This window comes from Sinohyriopsis cumingii, chromosome 3, assembly GCF_028554795.1.
Source record: "Sinohyriopsis cumingii isolate HCF-2022 chromosome 3, ASM2855479v2, whole genome shotgun sequence".
NCBI classification, from domain to species: domain Eukaryota; kingdom Metazoa; phylum Mollusca; class Bivalvia; order Unionida; family Unionidae; genus Sinohyriopsis; species Sinohyriopsis cumingii.
Window position 1 is genome coordinate 110,588,688 of NC_142963.1, and position 18,458 is coordinate 110,607,145.

Here is an 18,458-nt window from a genome sequence, read left to right on the forward strand (position 1 = left end):
GAATAATCGAAACTGCTGATAATATAGTGTGCATGCATTATGAGATATAATTTATTTTAATATATTTTTGAATAGAATCGAGAGAAAAAAACACTTAAAATAAAAGAAGTGAGTGCAAAAATAGGAATGGAAAATTGACACAACTTTCTCCAATAAATGTCCAAATAAAGCATGTCATTTAACAGTTTATTTTGTACTGAGTTAAGAAAATGGTGCTTCATTCACCTTTCAGTGTCCTCCAGAAAGTCATTCCGTAAAAGCGTGTGCAATTTGTAATTAAATCAGTCTTAAACTTTAATGAGACCTCTACAAGAAGCAGTTTAAATATACAATTATTACATACATCCATGCACTCATCTATCCATCCATCAATCCATACACACCCACACACACAAATATATACATACACACACATACATACATACATACATACATACATCCATACATATACATACATACCTACACACATACATACATGCATACATCCATACATACATATATATACATACATTACATACATACATACATCCATACATACATCCATACATACACATACATACATACATACATACATACATACATACATACATACATACATACATACATACATACATATACATACATCATATACATACATTACATGCATGCATACATACATACATACATACATACATACGTACGTACGTACGTACATATATACATACATACATACATCCATTCATACATACATACATATACATACATACATTACATACATACATACATACATACATACATACATACATACATACATAGGTACGTACGTACGTACATACATACATCCATCCATCCATCCATTCATACATACATACATATACATACATACATTACATGCATACATACATACATACATACATACATACATACATACATACATACATACATACATACATACGTACGTATATACATACATACATACATGTGTGTGCTACTGTTTTCGTGTAAAATACTAAGCTTTTAGTTATCTCCGTCAAAAGATCTGAAACATTCTTCTTGAAAATTTGACAGATTTCAAGAACCCTAATATCTAGTATAATTGTTCTAAATGTATAAATAAAATGTATAATGAACATTTATAATTTTGACAATGCGTTTTTATCAGCGATGCCATATAGTGTTGATACCAAAGGTTGCGGATAATTTTTAATGAGAATAGATACGAACAGAAATGAAAGCTAAAGTAAAATGGACGGTAAAATGTTTCCGAATAAAAGCAACATACTCACTTATCTCCCCTGAAAGTGTTCACACAAACCTTGGACCAAATATTATCAATTTGAATGATACAGAATGCATATAAATCCGGAGGAAAAGTAATGATGCATAACTTATGATTTGTCAAGGTCTGAAGTTGCAAATAAACTATTATATGTGCACAACCTAAAGAGTATTCTTGTATGCCATAATAAATTTTAAAAGTATTTTGTTTGAAAAAAAATGCATTTAATGAGTTTTACTGTTTATACTCTTTGATAAGCTCTACTATACACAACTTAACTCCCTTGCTATGCGTATATATAAAGTGTCAGCTAATGGGGGGGGGGGGCATCAAAAGAGAAACAGTTTAAGTTTCAATTTAAGTTTCAATGTGAGCGCGGGGCCCTGATTGGCCCAAATCGGTCCAATCGGCTTAAGGCCGGCCCTGGATATATGTGATCGATTACATATTTCTCATGTTTCGGAACTGCTTTAACGCATACGTTTCTAATATCTTTAAATTACGGTTATTGACTTAAGCTCGTCGCTTCATACAGAAATAAACAACAAGAAAAATTATGTTTTTATCTTTTCCACCTAGCAATAAATCTTTATACACGTATATATTAGCAACTTCTGAAATAGCTTAAACGATTCCTGGTCATTGTTTTATTGTAATCTATTCGCAGTTTGTAGAGAAGTATAATATCGGCAACAACTGAATACCCTGTGACCATTTCTATTATGTCTTCTAGGTTTGGTTTGTTCTTGAGTTTAGAAGTATATTTCGAAAGGATCCTTCTCTTCTAACTTAAACCTTTTGGATGCCCGGAATTGATCAAACTTTAGCACGTCTCTGTAGTGTGGAATCAAACTGGGATCAAGATCAGGTGGAATGTATTCCTCTTCTTCTTCTGGCGGCGGCGGCGGGTTCAATGTCAGGTCAATAGCCCTGACAACATCCAGGCGTTTGATTGCTTTTAGTCCCTGTAGTAAGTCATCTACTCTCGCTCTAGTGTGATGCCGTCGCCAACGGCTTAGAGCCACGGCAACTACATTCTTCTTTGGCCCGCGAGCGCCTTCAATACTAATACACGCGATGTCTTTTTCTATTGTTTCTGCTCCACGTTTAGGAAAGAAAGGCAGACGCCTGTAAAGGTTCATCCAATCAAGGTGAATGTTTTCTATGACAACTTCACATGCTTTGTCCAGCGTGTCTGAAAAACAAAATTACATCTTAGATACGAACAACGAACATATATATATATATATATATATATATATATATATATATATATATATATATATATATATATATATATATATATATATATATATATATATATATATATTCAAAGAACTTTAGAGGACTTGTAGCCACAACAGACTTCTACTACTGACTTCGATTACATGGATACAAATTATAATTTAAAATCGTATACAACTCTCCCTTTATGATTTCATGTACTAGTAAACTATATTCTAGCATTCGCTTTATAACCCTAACGATTCACACAGAATATGAAAATAAGCAAAGCAGTTTTATATTGAATAGTGTGTAAACCATTGTTATTGGTTTAAACGATTCCTGGTCATTGTTTTATTGTAATCCATTCGCAATTTGTAGAGAAGTAAGTTTATGAATAAACGTATAAAATATAACTGGAAAAGGAAGGATAATCAAAGAAATGTTTGAGCATACAGACCATCTTAAAGTCATTAATTTTCACAGAGAGAGAGAGAGAGAGAGAGAAAGGGGTGGGGAGGAGGAGGGTCACCTTCAACCCCGTTTGGAACAATAGTCTGCTTTGCATGCCTGGAAACAAGGGGAAGACCGTAAAATATTCTTTCAAGAATATCAGTACTACATTTGTACAGATAAAGCCTCCGAGCTGTTTCTAACGTTTGCTCAATTGTCTCGTATTCTGCCTCCCTCTTTACTTTATCAGCCTCTGTATCCATCACTTCCGCTCGACATTGTTCTATTTCCTGCAGCATCCTGTCAGCTATAGCCCTCTTTCCCTTGATCCAGTCCAGCTTGTGCTGCACGGCATTCAACTGCCGCGCAATCAAAGGATAACGTTCATTTGTGGACCGTATCTCATCCTCCAAAATATCCAGTGTTATCTGTATTCCATCTTTGTCTTGTTCGTCAAGTTCTTCAGCATCATCTCTCAATTTAGCTTGTAGCATTTCTCGTCTGCCTTCTTTAAACTCCTTGTCGAGCATTAGTTCTTTACTAAGATCTGCTAGGTGGCGCTCTTCAACTTCCATTGCCGCTTTCTTTTCACCTAGATGGTTCATTTCAGATTCCATCCTGCCATGCTCCATATCAACTTGATTTAACTTGTAGATGGCGCTGTGGTATTTCTCCCGTGCTTCTCGCATTAATTTCATTTGTTCGAGACGCTGGCGTTCGTAATCTTTGATATCATTTTCAAGGTAAGATGCATAATTTTCATCAGACTTAATCCAAGACGACATAATAGAAAGTGCAGTTCTAACACTTGTGCAGGCATCTGCGAAAATTAGCAAGAAAGGGACACTCTCGCATTCTTGTCTTTGGCAGTAGGAGGCTACAGGCATGCTAAATATATGGTAATGGATCTCACCTTTTTTAAATTGTTGGCCTAAAGTTTCGATCTTTTCTAGGTTCTCCTTCACATTTTTTGTCCATAACTTTATTTGCTCTTCGTAATGAATGGCCGTTTCTAAGTTTCCATCTCGCTCTGGGTCGTAGAAACTGATACAGTATTTCTCCAGAAACTGTATCATTTTGTAACAGGTTTTCACGATTTCTGTAAATTTGACGGGAACATAATTTTGTACCTTTTGATATACTTCCTTCAGCAAAATAACATCATCTGGATCACCTTTGTATTTCTCTGGATCCATGGCCGATTTCAAGACCCCTTCAATGGATTTTGCAGAAGAAAGCACAGAACACATAACACCTCGCATAGCGCCTTTAATGGGCATCAAATATTTCTCAACCTCGTAGTCTAGATTCTTTCCGACACCGTAGTAGGCTCTTTCTAGGCGTGTTAATTTCTTCTTGACCGTCTTGATTTCTGAGGCCAACAAAAACCTAACCTGACGAAGAGAGGAAGGAGAACGTTTTTCCAATGACTCCAGATGGTTTGTCGTAGGCTTTACGGTCGAAACATCATCCAGGGGCAAAAGAAAGGTAGCCTTGGTGGCTAGAGTCGGCATGCGGTACCCCAGAATCGGACGCATCTGAAAAAATTATGGAGGTTATAGTCATAGGGATTACAGGGATTTTCCACTGAATACAAATTCACAATTATCGTCGATTAGTTTTTAATAAATCTTAAATCAATTCTAGTATGAGGCATTAACAAATGCAGCATCTGACACAGATAACTCAACGCACGAATTCGACAAGATGGCACTTTATACAGCTGCATTATTCAAATCGGGAAATATATAAGTGGTACGCAGAACACGCTTTAGGTCAAAAATCCAAAACATTTTAAGAAAGATATTTATATGTAATAATTATTGTTTCGTTGAAATTGAAATAGATGTTTCCGCTGACCAATAGTTATTATTAATTTGAGGTTTTACACCAAAATCGTTTTAGTCACCCAAAAGTGTCCTTTTGTTTCTGTTGATATGCATTAATTTGGTCACTGGCTATGGAGTGCAGAACCGTAACACAGTTCCCACTTCTAGAACTACGGTAGACTTTTATAACAATGCACTGCTATAGACATCTTATAACCTGCTGGATTAATTTTGTTGATATATCCAAATCTTAAGTAGTTCAAGAGTTTTTTTTTTTATAATCTTTAATTATTAAGAATAAACACCATACACACGCGAGTTGAAATATTAATCTTTAATTATTTTCAACCTTTTGGAGGTAGGTTATCATAATTACATCTATTAATATTACTATGCCCTCTATTGTACATGTTTTTTTTTTCTGTGTCAACAAATGGCCAACCATCATAACAACGTTTGCTTCTGTCTGCCTATTTTTATACAAAGAATAAACCATTTAAAGATTTCAGTGTCTAAATTATAGGGAATTTAGAAAAAGAAGTAAACTGGATTTGTCGAAGTTGGACACCAACATAATAATCACAACACATAAAAGCAATTGAATTCTTAAACATTATGTGTGAACAAAGCATGAAACGAATCTCTCTTGTTCTGTCATTTGGCGATTGTGCTCACATTTGAGACAGAGACAAAGACAGAGAGAGAGAGACATAGAGACAGACAGAGAGACAGAGAGAACCCTATTGAACGACATCGGTGAATAACAGGGTAAATTTATCCACCTTTATCTCAAACTGGCACAATCATTCCCTTTCATCAAAATTCGCAAACTTAAAGTGTGCTACTTCGAGTTGAATACTTCTTAGGGATTTTTGTCACTATTGAACGTTATGCTAGGAGATCAATGTCTTCAAAATGTGTTCGATATCTATTTGTACCTGACTCGAACGTTCACCACATTCTAGTTTGCTAACTCTTCAAGAAGAATAAACAAACCACAAAATATGTAGACATGGAACGGTTGACACGATGTTTCCGCTATTAAACTATAGTTAGTCGGGTTCTTTCATACAAATGGTAAATCTTAAATCAATAAATTAAGTTTCAATCTGAAATAAATGGAGATTACGCAAGTGCGAATTTTTTAAATAACTTTAAACCTTTTTCAGTCATACAGCTGCGATGGCTGCATTGTGACAGATTATAGTGGTGTAGAGCACTGGGGCATCATGCAGCAAAACAAGTAGCCAGGTCCTAACACTAACCTCTGGGCGCCCAGCGCGACAGCTGTTAGTACCATTTTTATAAGTCTTTGGTATGACTCGGCGTAGGTTTGAACCCGCAACCTCCCTCATCAGACGACTTAGGCCAACGGAGCGATCCCCACTATAATTAATAGTGAGTATTATGTAAGTTTACTGTGACACCATAACTAAAAGTGAGTATTATGTAAGTGCACTGTGACACTATAACTATTAGTGAGTATTATGTAAGTGCACTGTGACACTATCACTAATAGTGAGCTATATGTAAGTGCACTGTGACACTATCACTAATAGTGAGCTATATGTAAGTGCACTGTGACACTATCACTAATAGTGAGCTATATGTAAGGCACTGTGACACTATCACTAATAGTGAGCTATATGTAAGTGCACTGTGACACTATCACTAATAGTGCGTTTTATGTAAGTGTACTGTGACACTGTAACTAATTGTGAGTTTTATGTAAGTAAACTGTAACACTATAACTATTAGAGAGTATTATGTAAGTGCACTGAGACACTATAACTAATAAAGAGTAGTATACTGTGACAATATAATAGTGTAGTATGCAAGTACACTGTGATACTATAACGAAGAGTGAGTATTGTGGAAGAGCACTGCAACACTGTAACTAATACTATGTATTTTGTAAGTGCGCTGTTGCACTATATCTAATATGAGAATCAAGAAAGTGTGCTGTGACACTATGATAATGTGTATTTCAGGTGCTCTGTGACGCTATAACTAATACTGAGTATTACATATTGTACAAGTTAAAAATTGTTTTCCGCCTTTGAAATTGAGCAATCGTTAATTTACGATTTAAAACTGAACTTGTACAGACTGGTCTGTCATATGATAGGATATTTTTTATTTAATTTTATGCAATTCTTTTCTAGGTAGATACATTTTACATTACAATCGCGTCATATAACAACATGTAATATTTAATTTGTTGATGCACTTTGAGGTTCGTGAAAATTGTATTTGATAGCGGATAAAGATTGACGCAGGTGCTTTTCGCTTCTTTCCTAAACCAAGAAATTTTATTGTTTAATTTTCATGGGGAAAAAATCTTGTCCAACGCAAGGCTTTAGTTTTAAATAGAAATTGGCTGCTTGCACGTCATTCAGTTCCCCGATCAATCACCCAACCATCTTAGTCATCGTTGTTGACTAATCATGATCATTTTGCTCGTCTTTAATTTGCAAGGAGTATGTGCCCTTTTTGGTTATTAAATCATTCATTTTAGAAACATCGCTTCAAATAAGCATATCTGAGACAATACATCGTAATTAAATCTAATTCATAGAAACATCTAAAGTTTATATTTGTAATTACAAATCTGTAAAAAAAATATTTAATCAATTGCAGCTAGAACCAGCACTTTAACTTTTTTAATGAATGTACAAAACTTCAGCAAAAAAAGAGAAGACAAAATCCAAAATATACTCATTCATTTTTCATTTAGCTTCTTAGACATCATGTGTTTGTAAAAGTGAGGTTTCTGCCCCGTAACATCAGTGACCATTACGGATTGAATTAATGAACAATATGATGTGAACATCTGTGCGTATGCTGCCATGTACATTTTTTATACGGGTTGTTTCAAAATGTCTTTCAAATGTTTTGGACTTTATCATATTTAGCAAATTTTTTTTTTTTTTTAATAGCACACAGATTAAATTTCTTGATCTAGTGGCAGTTGATTAAACGTTTTGGCCAATTTGTAATTATCAGTTGATTAATTTTTGCCAATTTGTAATTACAACATTATAATTCATGATACAACTGTCAGTTTTAATTAATTTCAATGCAAAGCATCTACTGCGCATTTTGAAGCTATATGGTCACCCATATGTCTTAATAACTACAAAGAGCACATAAACCTTACGTGCATTCATGGGAGTATCACAAATTTGACAAATTAGTTCAGTCACGTCAACCAAGAGCTCTAAAGAATTCAAGCGAATCCTTTTTGACACTTTTAATCGAACATGAACGAATATTTTCATATCTTTTACTTATGACAGATTTTCCATACCATCTTTCCATGCCTATTTTTGCAATAATATTGTTGAAGAAATCTGTGTCATCCCTTTGTCTGTTATGAGTGGGGCGCTTCGCTTCAAATCTAGATAGTGTAATTGCATATATGATAAAAAGAGACTGAATTAATTTATCGTATTGTAGAAAACGATCCATAAATAAATAGATTCGACGAAATTGCCAACATTATTATGAAGTTCCATTGACATTAATATTGTTTTTGTGTCTGCATTCTTACTTATATTCTCTCAGAACGCATTAGCAGCATCGCGAATTTTTCCTATCTGTAAATTTTCAGGTCCTCATCATTAAATATACCTCTAAGTACCTAATTCGTTTTAAATAATTTGTGTGAAACGACTAAGATACTTTTAACCACATTTAATGACACTGGCCTGAAAATTTACTGAGTTAGAGATACAATAAAATTCGCGATGACGTGTGGAACGAACTTTATACTGCTGAATTTGGAAGTGGAATCCCTAAATCCATCCATCATATTAACAAACTTCAATCCATGCGCTCTCCAGTTCATGGTAGCTGGAAGATTTGTACGTAACTTAGGATTGTTTATTTCCACGATATTTTTTGGCTTGAAGAATTCCATTAACGCTATAAAAATTAAGATAGGCAAACAAGATTTCATAAAGTGTATAATAGTTTAATCACGATCAAATAACAAAGAGCAAACGTCTGACATAGAGTAAGGTTGTGTGACGCGTGACATTTTGCGGCATTCCTTGGTGACAAATGCTGTATTGATATTCTTCAATCGATGTGCAGAACAAACATTGGATAAAGCTGCCAGACGACCGGCTTGAGAAAAGTCCGCGAATATAGAATCCACATGATAATATTTTTAATTCAAGATATGGTTACTGATTGACGAATTATCAATTGCATGTGTCAATATTTGGTATCGGTTAGACAGATTATTCAGGACGGAAGGGGTGGAGGGGGGGGATAGCATAACAGCTCAGGTATTTGATGCATTATATCCCACACCGCCAATCCCGGTGAATGTCACTATGGGTATCTAATGATTCTGTCAAGTGATGTTGGCCATACTAACATATCTTATATTTCCTTCCGTAGGTTCACTTTTACTTTATTGGAGAACAAAATAACATGAACTTCTTCAGGTAAAGATTTATGAATTGCTCGGGTATATAGTTTATAACCTTTTAACATCTCTACCTCTTTCTAAATTCACTGTATTGTTAACAAAACATATCACAACCTTCCATATAAAAAGGATCTAAATGTTAAGTGTTCAAGATTTAAGTAGGAAGTTTTACGAAACAGAATGAAACTGGGGACAAGTCGATAACTTTTCAGATTTTTTTTTTTTTTTTGCCACAAGCACAGGGATTGGAAATATATAGTGTGAAAGGTATTTCCATTGATCCCGAGCAATTTTCGAAAGAATTGGTAAATATGACTCAGGAAACCTAGGTAAATACGAGTATGCCATGTCTCCTATTCCTAAAGGTGTGCATGTTAATTTGTATAGATTTTCTAATCCTCTGGACTCCATTAAAAATGAGCGCATGTAATTCTTCTATCGCAAACTTTTCACTTCCCACGTTCATTGAAACCAAAGTTTCTTTGAAACGTTTCGTCTTTTTCTACTCTGTGCTATACTTGTATACCATGCTTACACACACACGCACACACACACACACACACACACACACACACACACACATATATATATATATATATATATATATATATATATATATATATATATATATATATATATATATATATATATATATATATATGTGTGTGTGTGTGTGTGTGTGCCATCAGAGATGTTCCTATATTTAAATCAATTTCACGAGGATGTTAGACTTTTATAGGGTTTCTATTCAAATATGCAGTTTTCAGCATACCCCAGAAATTCATTAATTTTTACTGTGAGAAGCTCTCTTGTGATCAAATAGGACGCCAACTGTATCGTATACGGTCTAATAGTATCCTTATTCAAGCTAAGGAACTGAGAAACCGAAAAATCTTCGCACAAGAAATATAGTTTAATTCAAATAATATTGGCAAAAGTTGTATCCTAACTTGCTGGTCACATACAACTGTTCCCATGAAAGTTACCGTAGGCTACTGGAAAAAACAACATACAAAATAGGTACAACTCATAGGTGATGGATAGCAATTTCTCTATCTATACCCATGAAAGGTACCGTAGGCTACTGGACCAAACGACATACAAAATAGGTACAACTCATAGGTGATGGATAGCAATTGCTCTATTCCCATGAAAGGTACCGCAGGCTACTGGACCAAACAACATACAAAATATGTACAACTCATATGTGATGGAGAGCAATTTCTCTATTCCCATGAAAGGTACCGTAGACTACCGGACCAAACAACATACAAAATATGTACAACTCATAGGTGATGGTTAGCAATTTCTCTATTTCCAACCATTTCAAAAAGAAAATAGATGACTGCGGAAGGTAGGCTTACCGTATATACTACCTAAAATAAACTGCAAACAAAAAATATTCTGATATATCGTCTATGGTGTTTGTTCAACTGATTAATCATAACAAACCACATAGATCTAAATTTGGATCATTGCAGTTTGTGGTTGGATCCGACTTATAAGCAAGCATATAAGATATTTTTAAAAAATATTTCAAATATATAGGTAAAGGATAGGAAAATCTCACCCGAGGTACGATCTTTTAGCTTGCTTGTTCCCACCCACCCCCCTTGGTTTTAGCAACATTTTTAAGACATATTATATAAATCAGCTGAAAAAATGGGAGCTAAGTGCCTTTTCTAAGGACACGCCGAGACAAGAGACCGAGGCTGGCCCGGGCAGGAATCGATCCGACTACCCATAGATTATTCTTCAGACTCTCTACCAAATGAGTAGCCGCTACTCAACGAGAAAAGAACGATTCTTTGAGTAGTTCCTCCCAGCTAATTATGACCTTGAGAATGGGATTTCCCGATCCAAATCAAAACAAAGAATTGATTATGTTTTCCACATTACCCCTTCATTTGGTGCCCGGGGTGTCCAAGTGGTCTAAGGCGCTCGACTTTGCAGGTTACTCACACTTCTCACCTCTGTTCGCGTGAGTTCGAGTCTTGTTTCTACCAACGTGAATATGTGAGAAAGCTTGCCAGTGATTCCTTGTAGATCGGTGGTTCTTTCCAGGTCTGCCCGAGATCTTCCTCCACCAAGATATACTAGACGTAAATTAACTATATCATGCTGTATCATAGTATAGTCTATCGTGTACTAATAAATGGAATTAAACCACACAAAACACAAAACCAAACTACCCCACCCCTTCATTTCTTTTAATGTCTCTCATCCTGCAAGCCGACCGTGTGGAGATAACGAAAATCATAGGCGTTAGCCGGGCCGTACTTAGAAATGATCTAAAACACCAACTATAACACGAATCTCCAGAATAAAAAAGAGCACCGGCCAATTATAGTAGCCATCCAAGTTGATCACCATAAATCAACATGTACCACGCAGGCAAAACTAGCTTTCGCCGCTGGACACGTAACCACAGATCGAGCGGACGGGGTCACGACTCGCACCTACGGCCACTACTGGACAACCCAAAAGCAGCGTCGCTGGCTCCAATAGTACCTCAATGGTATCATTCCAAGTTAAAGATGCCAGAGGGGGCAGTCAGTATCCTGCAACCTAACTTGCATATAATAATAATAATGATAATAATAATAATAATAATAATAATGAGGACTTTGTATAGCGCCTAATCTTTAGAAGCTCTAAGCGCTTTACAACATTAGACAACACCTATAAGATAAGAAACATAATAATATTATTACAAAAACAAACAACATGAAATTAGAAAAACATTAAAAAAATTAAAAAAAAACATGCTGAGAATATTTCAGGTAGGAAACATTATTAGGTCTTTAAGTTTGTTCTTGCAGTCGAAATAAGTGAGTTTTTAGAGCCCTTTTGAATGTGATTACTGTGTCTTTGTGTCTAAGTTCAGTGGGCAATTCATTCCACGTTGCTGGGCCCTGGTATGCAAAAGAACGCTGTCCATATGACTTTGTTTTCATAGTGGGAATAATGAGTATACGATTGTCAGAAGAGGAGCTTAAGTATCTTGCTGGTGTGTACACATGCGTGAAGTCAGATAAGCATGTTGGACTAGAGTCCGACAGTAAAATGTAGCACAGAGAACAAATTTTGTGTTTGATTCTGGATCAAATGGATAGCCAGTGCAGGGTACAGAGCAGCGGGGAGGTGTGCTCTGATCGTGGTACTCAAAGTATGATCCGAGAATCTGTGTTTTGAACTTTTTGAAGTTTCTGGAGTAGATATTGAGATGAACCAGACAGAATTGAGTTACAATAGTCCAGTCTTGAAAGTACTAATGAACACACAAGTGTTTTAGTGGCATCAACTGAAAGATATTTGCAAATTGAGCTGATGCGTCTCAGCTCAAGATATGGAGCCTTGCATATGTTCATGACATGTTGGTGCAATGTGAGAGTACTGTCCAGAGTAACACCTAGGTTTCGTACTGATTGTGTGAATTTAATGTTAGCGTTGCTGATATTTATTGTTTGAGGTAAAGGATGTGAATGAGAAAGTCTTTGTGTTGTGATCAGAATGGCCTCAGTTTTATCATCATTCATCTGCAGCTTGTTAAAAGTCATCCATGATTTCACATCAGAAAGGCACCTCTCTACACCTTGGATGGTAGCATCAACTTCAGTTGGGTGGCTAGATTTGTATATTTGGGTGTCATTAGCGTACAATTGGTGAGACACTGGATGATGATCTATGACACTTGAGAGCGAATGAGTGTACAGAATGAAGAGAACAGGTCCAGGAACAGACCCCTATGGAACACCACAACATAGATCAACTGGGCTGGAGTGTATTCCATTTGCAGATACAATTTGTGTCCTGTTGACCAAGTAGGACTTGAACCACAGTAAGGCTGTATCATGAATGCCAAATACATGCTGGAGACGGTGAAGGAATATATCATGGTCTATTGTGTCAAATGCTGCAGACAAATTAAGGAGGGTGAGGACTGTAATCTTTCCGCTACCCAATGCAGAAAGAATGTCATTAACTACTTTTAGAAGAGTAGTTTTAGTACTGTGGCAAGGGCGATATGCAGATTGTACATTGCTAAAAAGACTATTTGAATTAGATGAGATACAAGCTGGGATAGAACAACCTTTTCTAAGATTTTTGAAATGAATGGGAGATTAGAAACTGGGCGGAAGGTCTTTAAATCGTTATGGTCTAGTGTTTGTTTCTTCAGCAGAGGCTTTACAATGGCAGTTTTGAAAAATGATGGGAATTCCTCGGATGAGAGAGAGGTATTAATAACATTAGTTAGTGAAGGCAATACTGGATCTAAGCACTCAAGCAGCAGTGATGTTGGAATTGGATCAAGTTCACATGACTTTGGTGCACTCTTCATCACGATTGTACGTACGAAATCCATAGAGACAGGTTCAAATGCTGATAATGGTTGCCGCTCAAATTCTGTATCTCAACTGTATAGTGAAGACGAGTCAATTGAAATTGTGGTGTCAAGCTTATCTCTAATGGTTTGTACTTTGTCACGGAAGAAATTTGCAAGCATGTCCTGATGGTCGACTGGAGAGAAGGTAGTTTGAAGTGGTGTTGATTTGTTCCTTGACATTTGCTTGTTAGTAATCTCGAAGAGCTCTTTGCAGCTGGAACTTTCTATGATCTTAGTAGTGTAGTGGGCTGATTTCGGTGCATGGACTTTATTTGTGACATTCTTCTTAGCGACTTCATAGATTTGCTTATGAATAGTGAGTCTGGTGGAAAGCCAGAGCCTCTCAGCTTTACGGCGGTCTCTTTTAGCAGTGCGAAGCTGGTCCCTAACACTGTTATACCATGGAGAACACTTTTGAATTGATACTCTGCACTTGGTAGCTGGGGCATGTTTGTCAAGCAATGAACGCAAACAGTTATCGAGTTGTTCTGCGGTAGGAGGTAAGCAAGTTGTTAGGTTAGCTCGGATGTCGTGCATTAGTTTGATTCTATTTATCATACGGAGGTTTCTCTAAGTAGCAGATAAAGGTGGAGGGTTAGGGACTGATACGTCAAGATGGCATATAATGCGGAGGTGATCTGATGCAAGGTCATGGGATACCAGGGAGGACATTAGAATGTTATCATCAGGTCTATGAAGAATCCAGTCTAAAATGTGACCATGTTTATGGGTGGGTTAGTTAACTGACTGTTTCAGGTTGAAAACATTAATGGAATCTATGAGTTTTGACGTATTTGAGTTTCCGGGACAGTCAAAGTGAAAGTTGAAATCTTAAAGAATAATCAGGTTGCCACCTATTGAATTTCCATAGTCCAGGAAACAGCTCCAAAAAGAGATAGTCAGCCAGCTTGTTTTTTTCTACTAGGAGGAGGGCGGTACAGGCAGAAAAAATGGACTGACCTTTGCTCCAGTGTGAGTGTGGTTTGGACTAGTTCAAACGATGTGTGGTCGAAACTGAATGTTGTGGTATAGTTAAGATGTTTTATCATGGAGTTCTTTGTGATGACAGCAATTCCACCTCCGCGAGAATTACGGGGGAACGACTTGATGGAGTAACCAGTGGGTGTTAGATCCGCACACTTGGGCTCATCGCCTGATGTGTTTAGCCATGTTTCTGTCACGAAAAATATGTCAACATTTTGGTCGTTGATAAAATTAACTATTTCTGTGCGCTTTTCGGTGGTCCTACTTACTGGGCATTGAATAATGCAATGAGCAGAGGTATTTCTCGGATAGTTGACACAAAGGTTGACGAATTAATTGGGATTTGAATTAGGTTATCTAAATTAACGGTCGAAAATATTTTAAATGGTGGTGCCAAAATAAGGGAGATAACTGGAATTCTTCTTCCTGTTCTACGCCGGCCAGCTTTGAAACAATGTTTCTTTTTTCGCTTCTATTTACATTTAGGTAATGATGAATGTTGTTCCAGTTCGTTTAGTCTAGAGCACAATGTAGTGTGGAGAGCCAAGGAGTGAACATTTAAAGCAATTAATGAGGGTCCATCGTAGCATAAACGGGTTGACTGGCGAGTATCACGTGATGGCGGTTTGTTCAAAAACAGTGGAGCAAGACATCTGAGAAAAAGTCTAATTATTTTCGTTTCCAAAACAAGGAGATGAAGAAACACATACGAATTTAACAGCCAATACATAATGAACACAATAACGAAGATGAAAACAGACAACAAGCACAAATATCATGAAAACGGCACTAAAAAAACGGAACAACTTCTTCAAGCCGGTTAAGCGATAGCGGCCATCTTGTTTATCCTCACTGGTGAAGCTCTGCAGCCTTAAAGATGGTCGAGGATGTTGAACGGATCAGTCAAGGCGTACATTTTGAACTACGAAATGGGTTCGGTGGCACAGAAATGCTCGCTTTCAATCCCGCCTGGCGCTTACAGATGCTGCAACTGAGCGTCAGACACAGGTGGGACTCTTTTAGGCCAGGGAGCGAAGGATGTCAACAGGCATCTTGTCTTTAAGTTTCGTCATCTCGCCGTCTACAGTCACCACGACCTTCGACATCCGCCAAAACCTACACGATGCTGTACACCGCAGCCCTGGTTTTGGAAAGCAAATCTCTTGGGAGAACTGATGCCCAAACAGCTTCTCGGCTAAAGTGCGGTTGAACCGATCCATTATTATCTAGTGTCGGTGGACGCATATCTTACCGCACTTAGCAAAGAGTTGTGACACGACGAACGACCTGCATCATATTCGGCCACCGTTCGAAGATGTCCTTGGCGACCTCGGACGTTTCGTTGTTGGTCAAATGCTGGGCTGCCTTGTAACCAATGACGGCTCAAACCAGGGCCAAGCGACACCTAAATCCACAAATACGACTGCAGTGTTTTCTTAATGCCCCAGTCTAAACAATGACTCATGTACATTCATATGAAAAATGTAAACAGTCAATTCAAACTCATTCTCTCCACAACTTACAACATTAACCAAACATACCTAAATGGCACAAGTATCAGTATTGACTTCGAGCCACAAGTTTATAATGGACGCTACAAAAGATAGTAATTAAGCTGAAATCGTTATTCATTCCTTTGAAGACACAATTTACTCAATCCTTTGAGCGCCGTGCACGACAAAATGTATACTTCTCCATTTATTCTCACGGTTCCGACTTCCTTGTTGTTCTAATAAATAAGAAACAATTTAGCTTGAACAAGTTTACTTTGACGCGGTTATAAGTATCATAACATATTAAAACCGTATGTTTCTACCTGACGGAGTTCGATCAGTATGTTAATGTTATGTCTACATGTACTGTTTTCTGTTTCTTTTACATTCATTATAGTAATACAAATTTCGAAATGTCATATCAATCTTTCTAAAAGCATTTTCATGATACTGTATACTGTTTTTATATTCATTTTCATTCCTTCCATTTTTCATTGTTATAAATGAATTGTACTAAAATGTATAGTGTCTATTACTGAACAACAGATTAAACAGCACGTCCTGAAAATGTGTTAAATCGCACTCTCTTACACTGGATGCTAATAAAGAAAATAGGTGAAACCCTCGTGAAATTTCTGCTGTGAATGACAGAAGTAATAACTCTTATGATCAGTTTCAACTTGTACCCTATCAACCCGATACGCCCGTGTCAAGCATGGAAATTTACAGGTATACTTTTAGGTCCAAGTGGCACTTGCTTTTATTTAAACAGGAACCAAACAATAAATTTGCATCGCTAAATGTAAAACCTTCCTTTGAGAAAGTCATAATAAATCAAGCGATCATCATAAATTAGCCATGTTTTAATTAAAGTCAACCACAAATGCACTCTGTATCTTCAAAATGTGGCCATAAGTGTCTACTTTTTAATGACACTGAATGTAATCCAAATGGTTGGGTGCAGGAATTTATTTATCTTGTATACCTTTTTTTTTTGTATTCCCTATGCGTCCTGAGTAAAACGAAAATGTGTGTATACCCTATTTAGTTCCAAACTGATGCCATGTCTATCAAGCGTAACCAGATAAAAAATGCTAAATGATTGCCACTCGGATGGCCTAAATTCGCGTTTGACCAAAGCATGTCAAACGATTGCCTCTCGGATTGCCTAAATTCGTGTTTGGCCAAGGTATTCCACATGATTGCCACTCAGATGATCTAAATTCATGTCTTGTCAAACTGTATTGACCACAGCTGTTGTTTTTCGGGGGGTGGGTTGGGGTGGGGTTCAGAAACATAATCAACAGTAGAAAGCACACTGGATTCATCAGTCTCGGTCGGACCAGTTACCTGCGCTGTCAATTTAAGTAGGTGATGGTTTATATTAAGACAAAAAGAACAATTACTCTTAAACGCTAATCAAACGCTTTTGGGTCCCATATTCTCAGCGTTTAGCGATCTCAGTTGAACTAAAATTAACATGTTCGCATTTTGTTCCCTTGATATATATACAAAACACAACTTGTTTCGAATGAGGTTTTTATAATCTATATTATCTCTAAATCAGTGAATGATTTCAATCATCATCATCATCATCATCATCATCATCATCATCATTTTTGGGTCATCACATGTGTTTTTGCCTTTGCCGCTAATGCCTAACTACTACTGCTACTATTTCATCTACTACTGTTACTACTACTACTAATACTAATACTACTACTAATGCTACTATCAAAGTCATGGATACATTGACATGATTTTATCATAGTGAAATTAATAGCAAGCCTATTTTATTTTACTCGTATGGGTTTCTCCAGGCTTTAATAAATATATCCAGACCTGCGAGAAATTCATATTCCATTTCAGTGAATATATTCACTTTTGTAGTGTCCAAAATTTGAGTAGACGATGCATATTGCTTTATTAAAAGTATGGAACTCTTATCATAACCATATGTAATCCCTAAGTCTCGGAAAACAGAAATATGAGTGGTGTAGTGGTTTTTAGTTTGAGTTTAATATTCTTGTATCCCATACGAGACGGTGACACACAAAAATATGAATGGTCTAATAATTTATAGAATAGTGTACACATCATCTTATGCCGCACTTGTGCCGAAGGCACAATCCATTGTAGGATTGGAAATCATAAACATGTATCAACGGTGAGATGAATCTAGAAGTAATCATCGTTTGTTGTCTACATTACATCCTCGTGTTCTGCACGTGTGCCGAACGCACAGTTGTTTTAGAAGCTGAAACCATAAGCCTGTACCAACGGTTTAGTGAGTCCAGAAAAAGTCACATTCAGGCACCTTTATATTTAATGATACATGTTTCACTATTGCTGAGTTTCAAAGCTCAGCCGTTTGGATCCACATTCTTAT

At 36.7% G+C, this 18,458-nt stretch overlaps 1 protein-coding gene across 3 annotated transcripts in view; it reads right to left on the minus strand.

Moving 5' to 3' along the window:
- Nucleotides 1-172: 172 nt before the first annotated feature.
- Nucleotides 173-18,458, minus strand: part of LOC149803569 (uncharacterized) — a 94,090-nt gene continuing 75,804 nt past the window's right edge. For all 3 annotated transcript variants that reach the window (XM_089953309.1, XM_089953306.1, XM_089953307.1), the window contains exons 2-3: nucleotides 3,015-4,473; nucleotides 173-2,453 (exon numbers count right to left, since the gene is read on the minus strand). In XM_089953309.1, coding sequence (XP_089809435.1) covers nucleotides 2,011-2,453; nucleotides 3,015-4,473 — 1,902 coding nt within the window. In that variant the 3' untranslated portion in view covers nucleotides 173-2,010. The remainder of the gene's footprint in view (nucleotides 2,454-3,014; nucleotides 4,474-18,458) is intronic.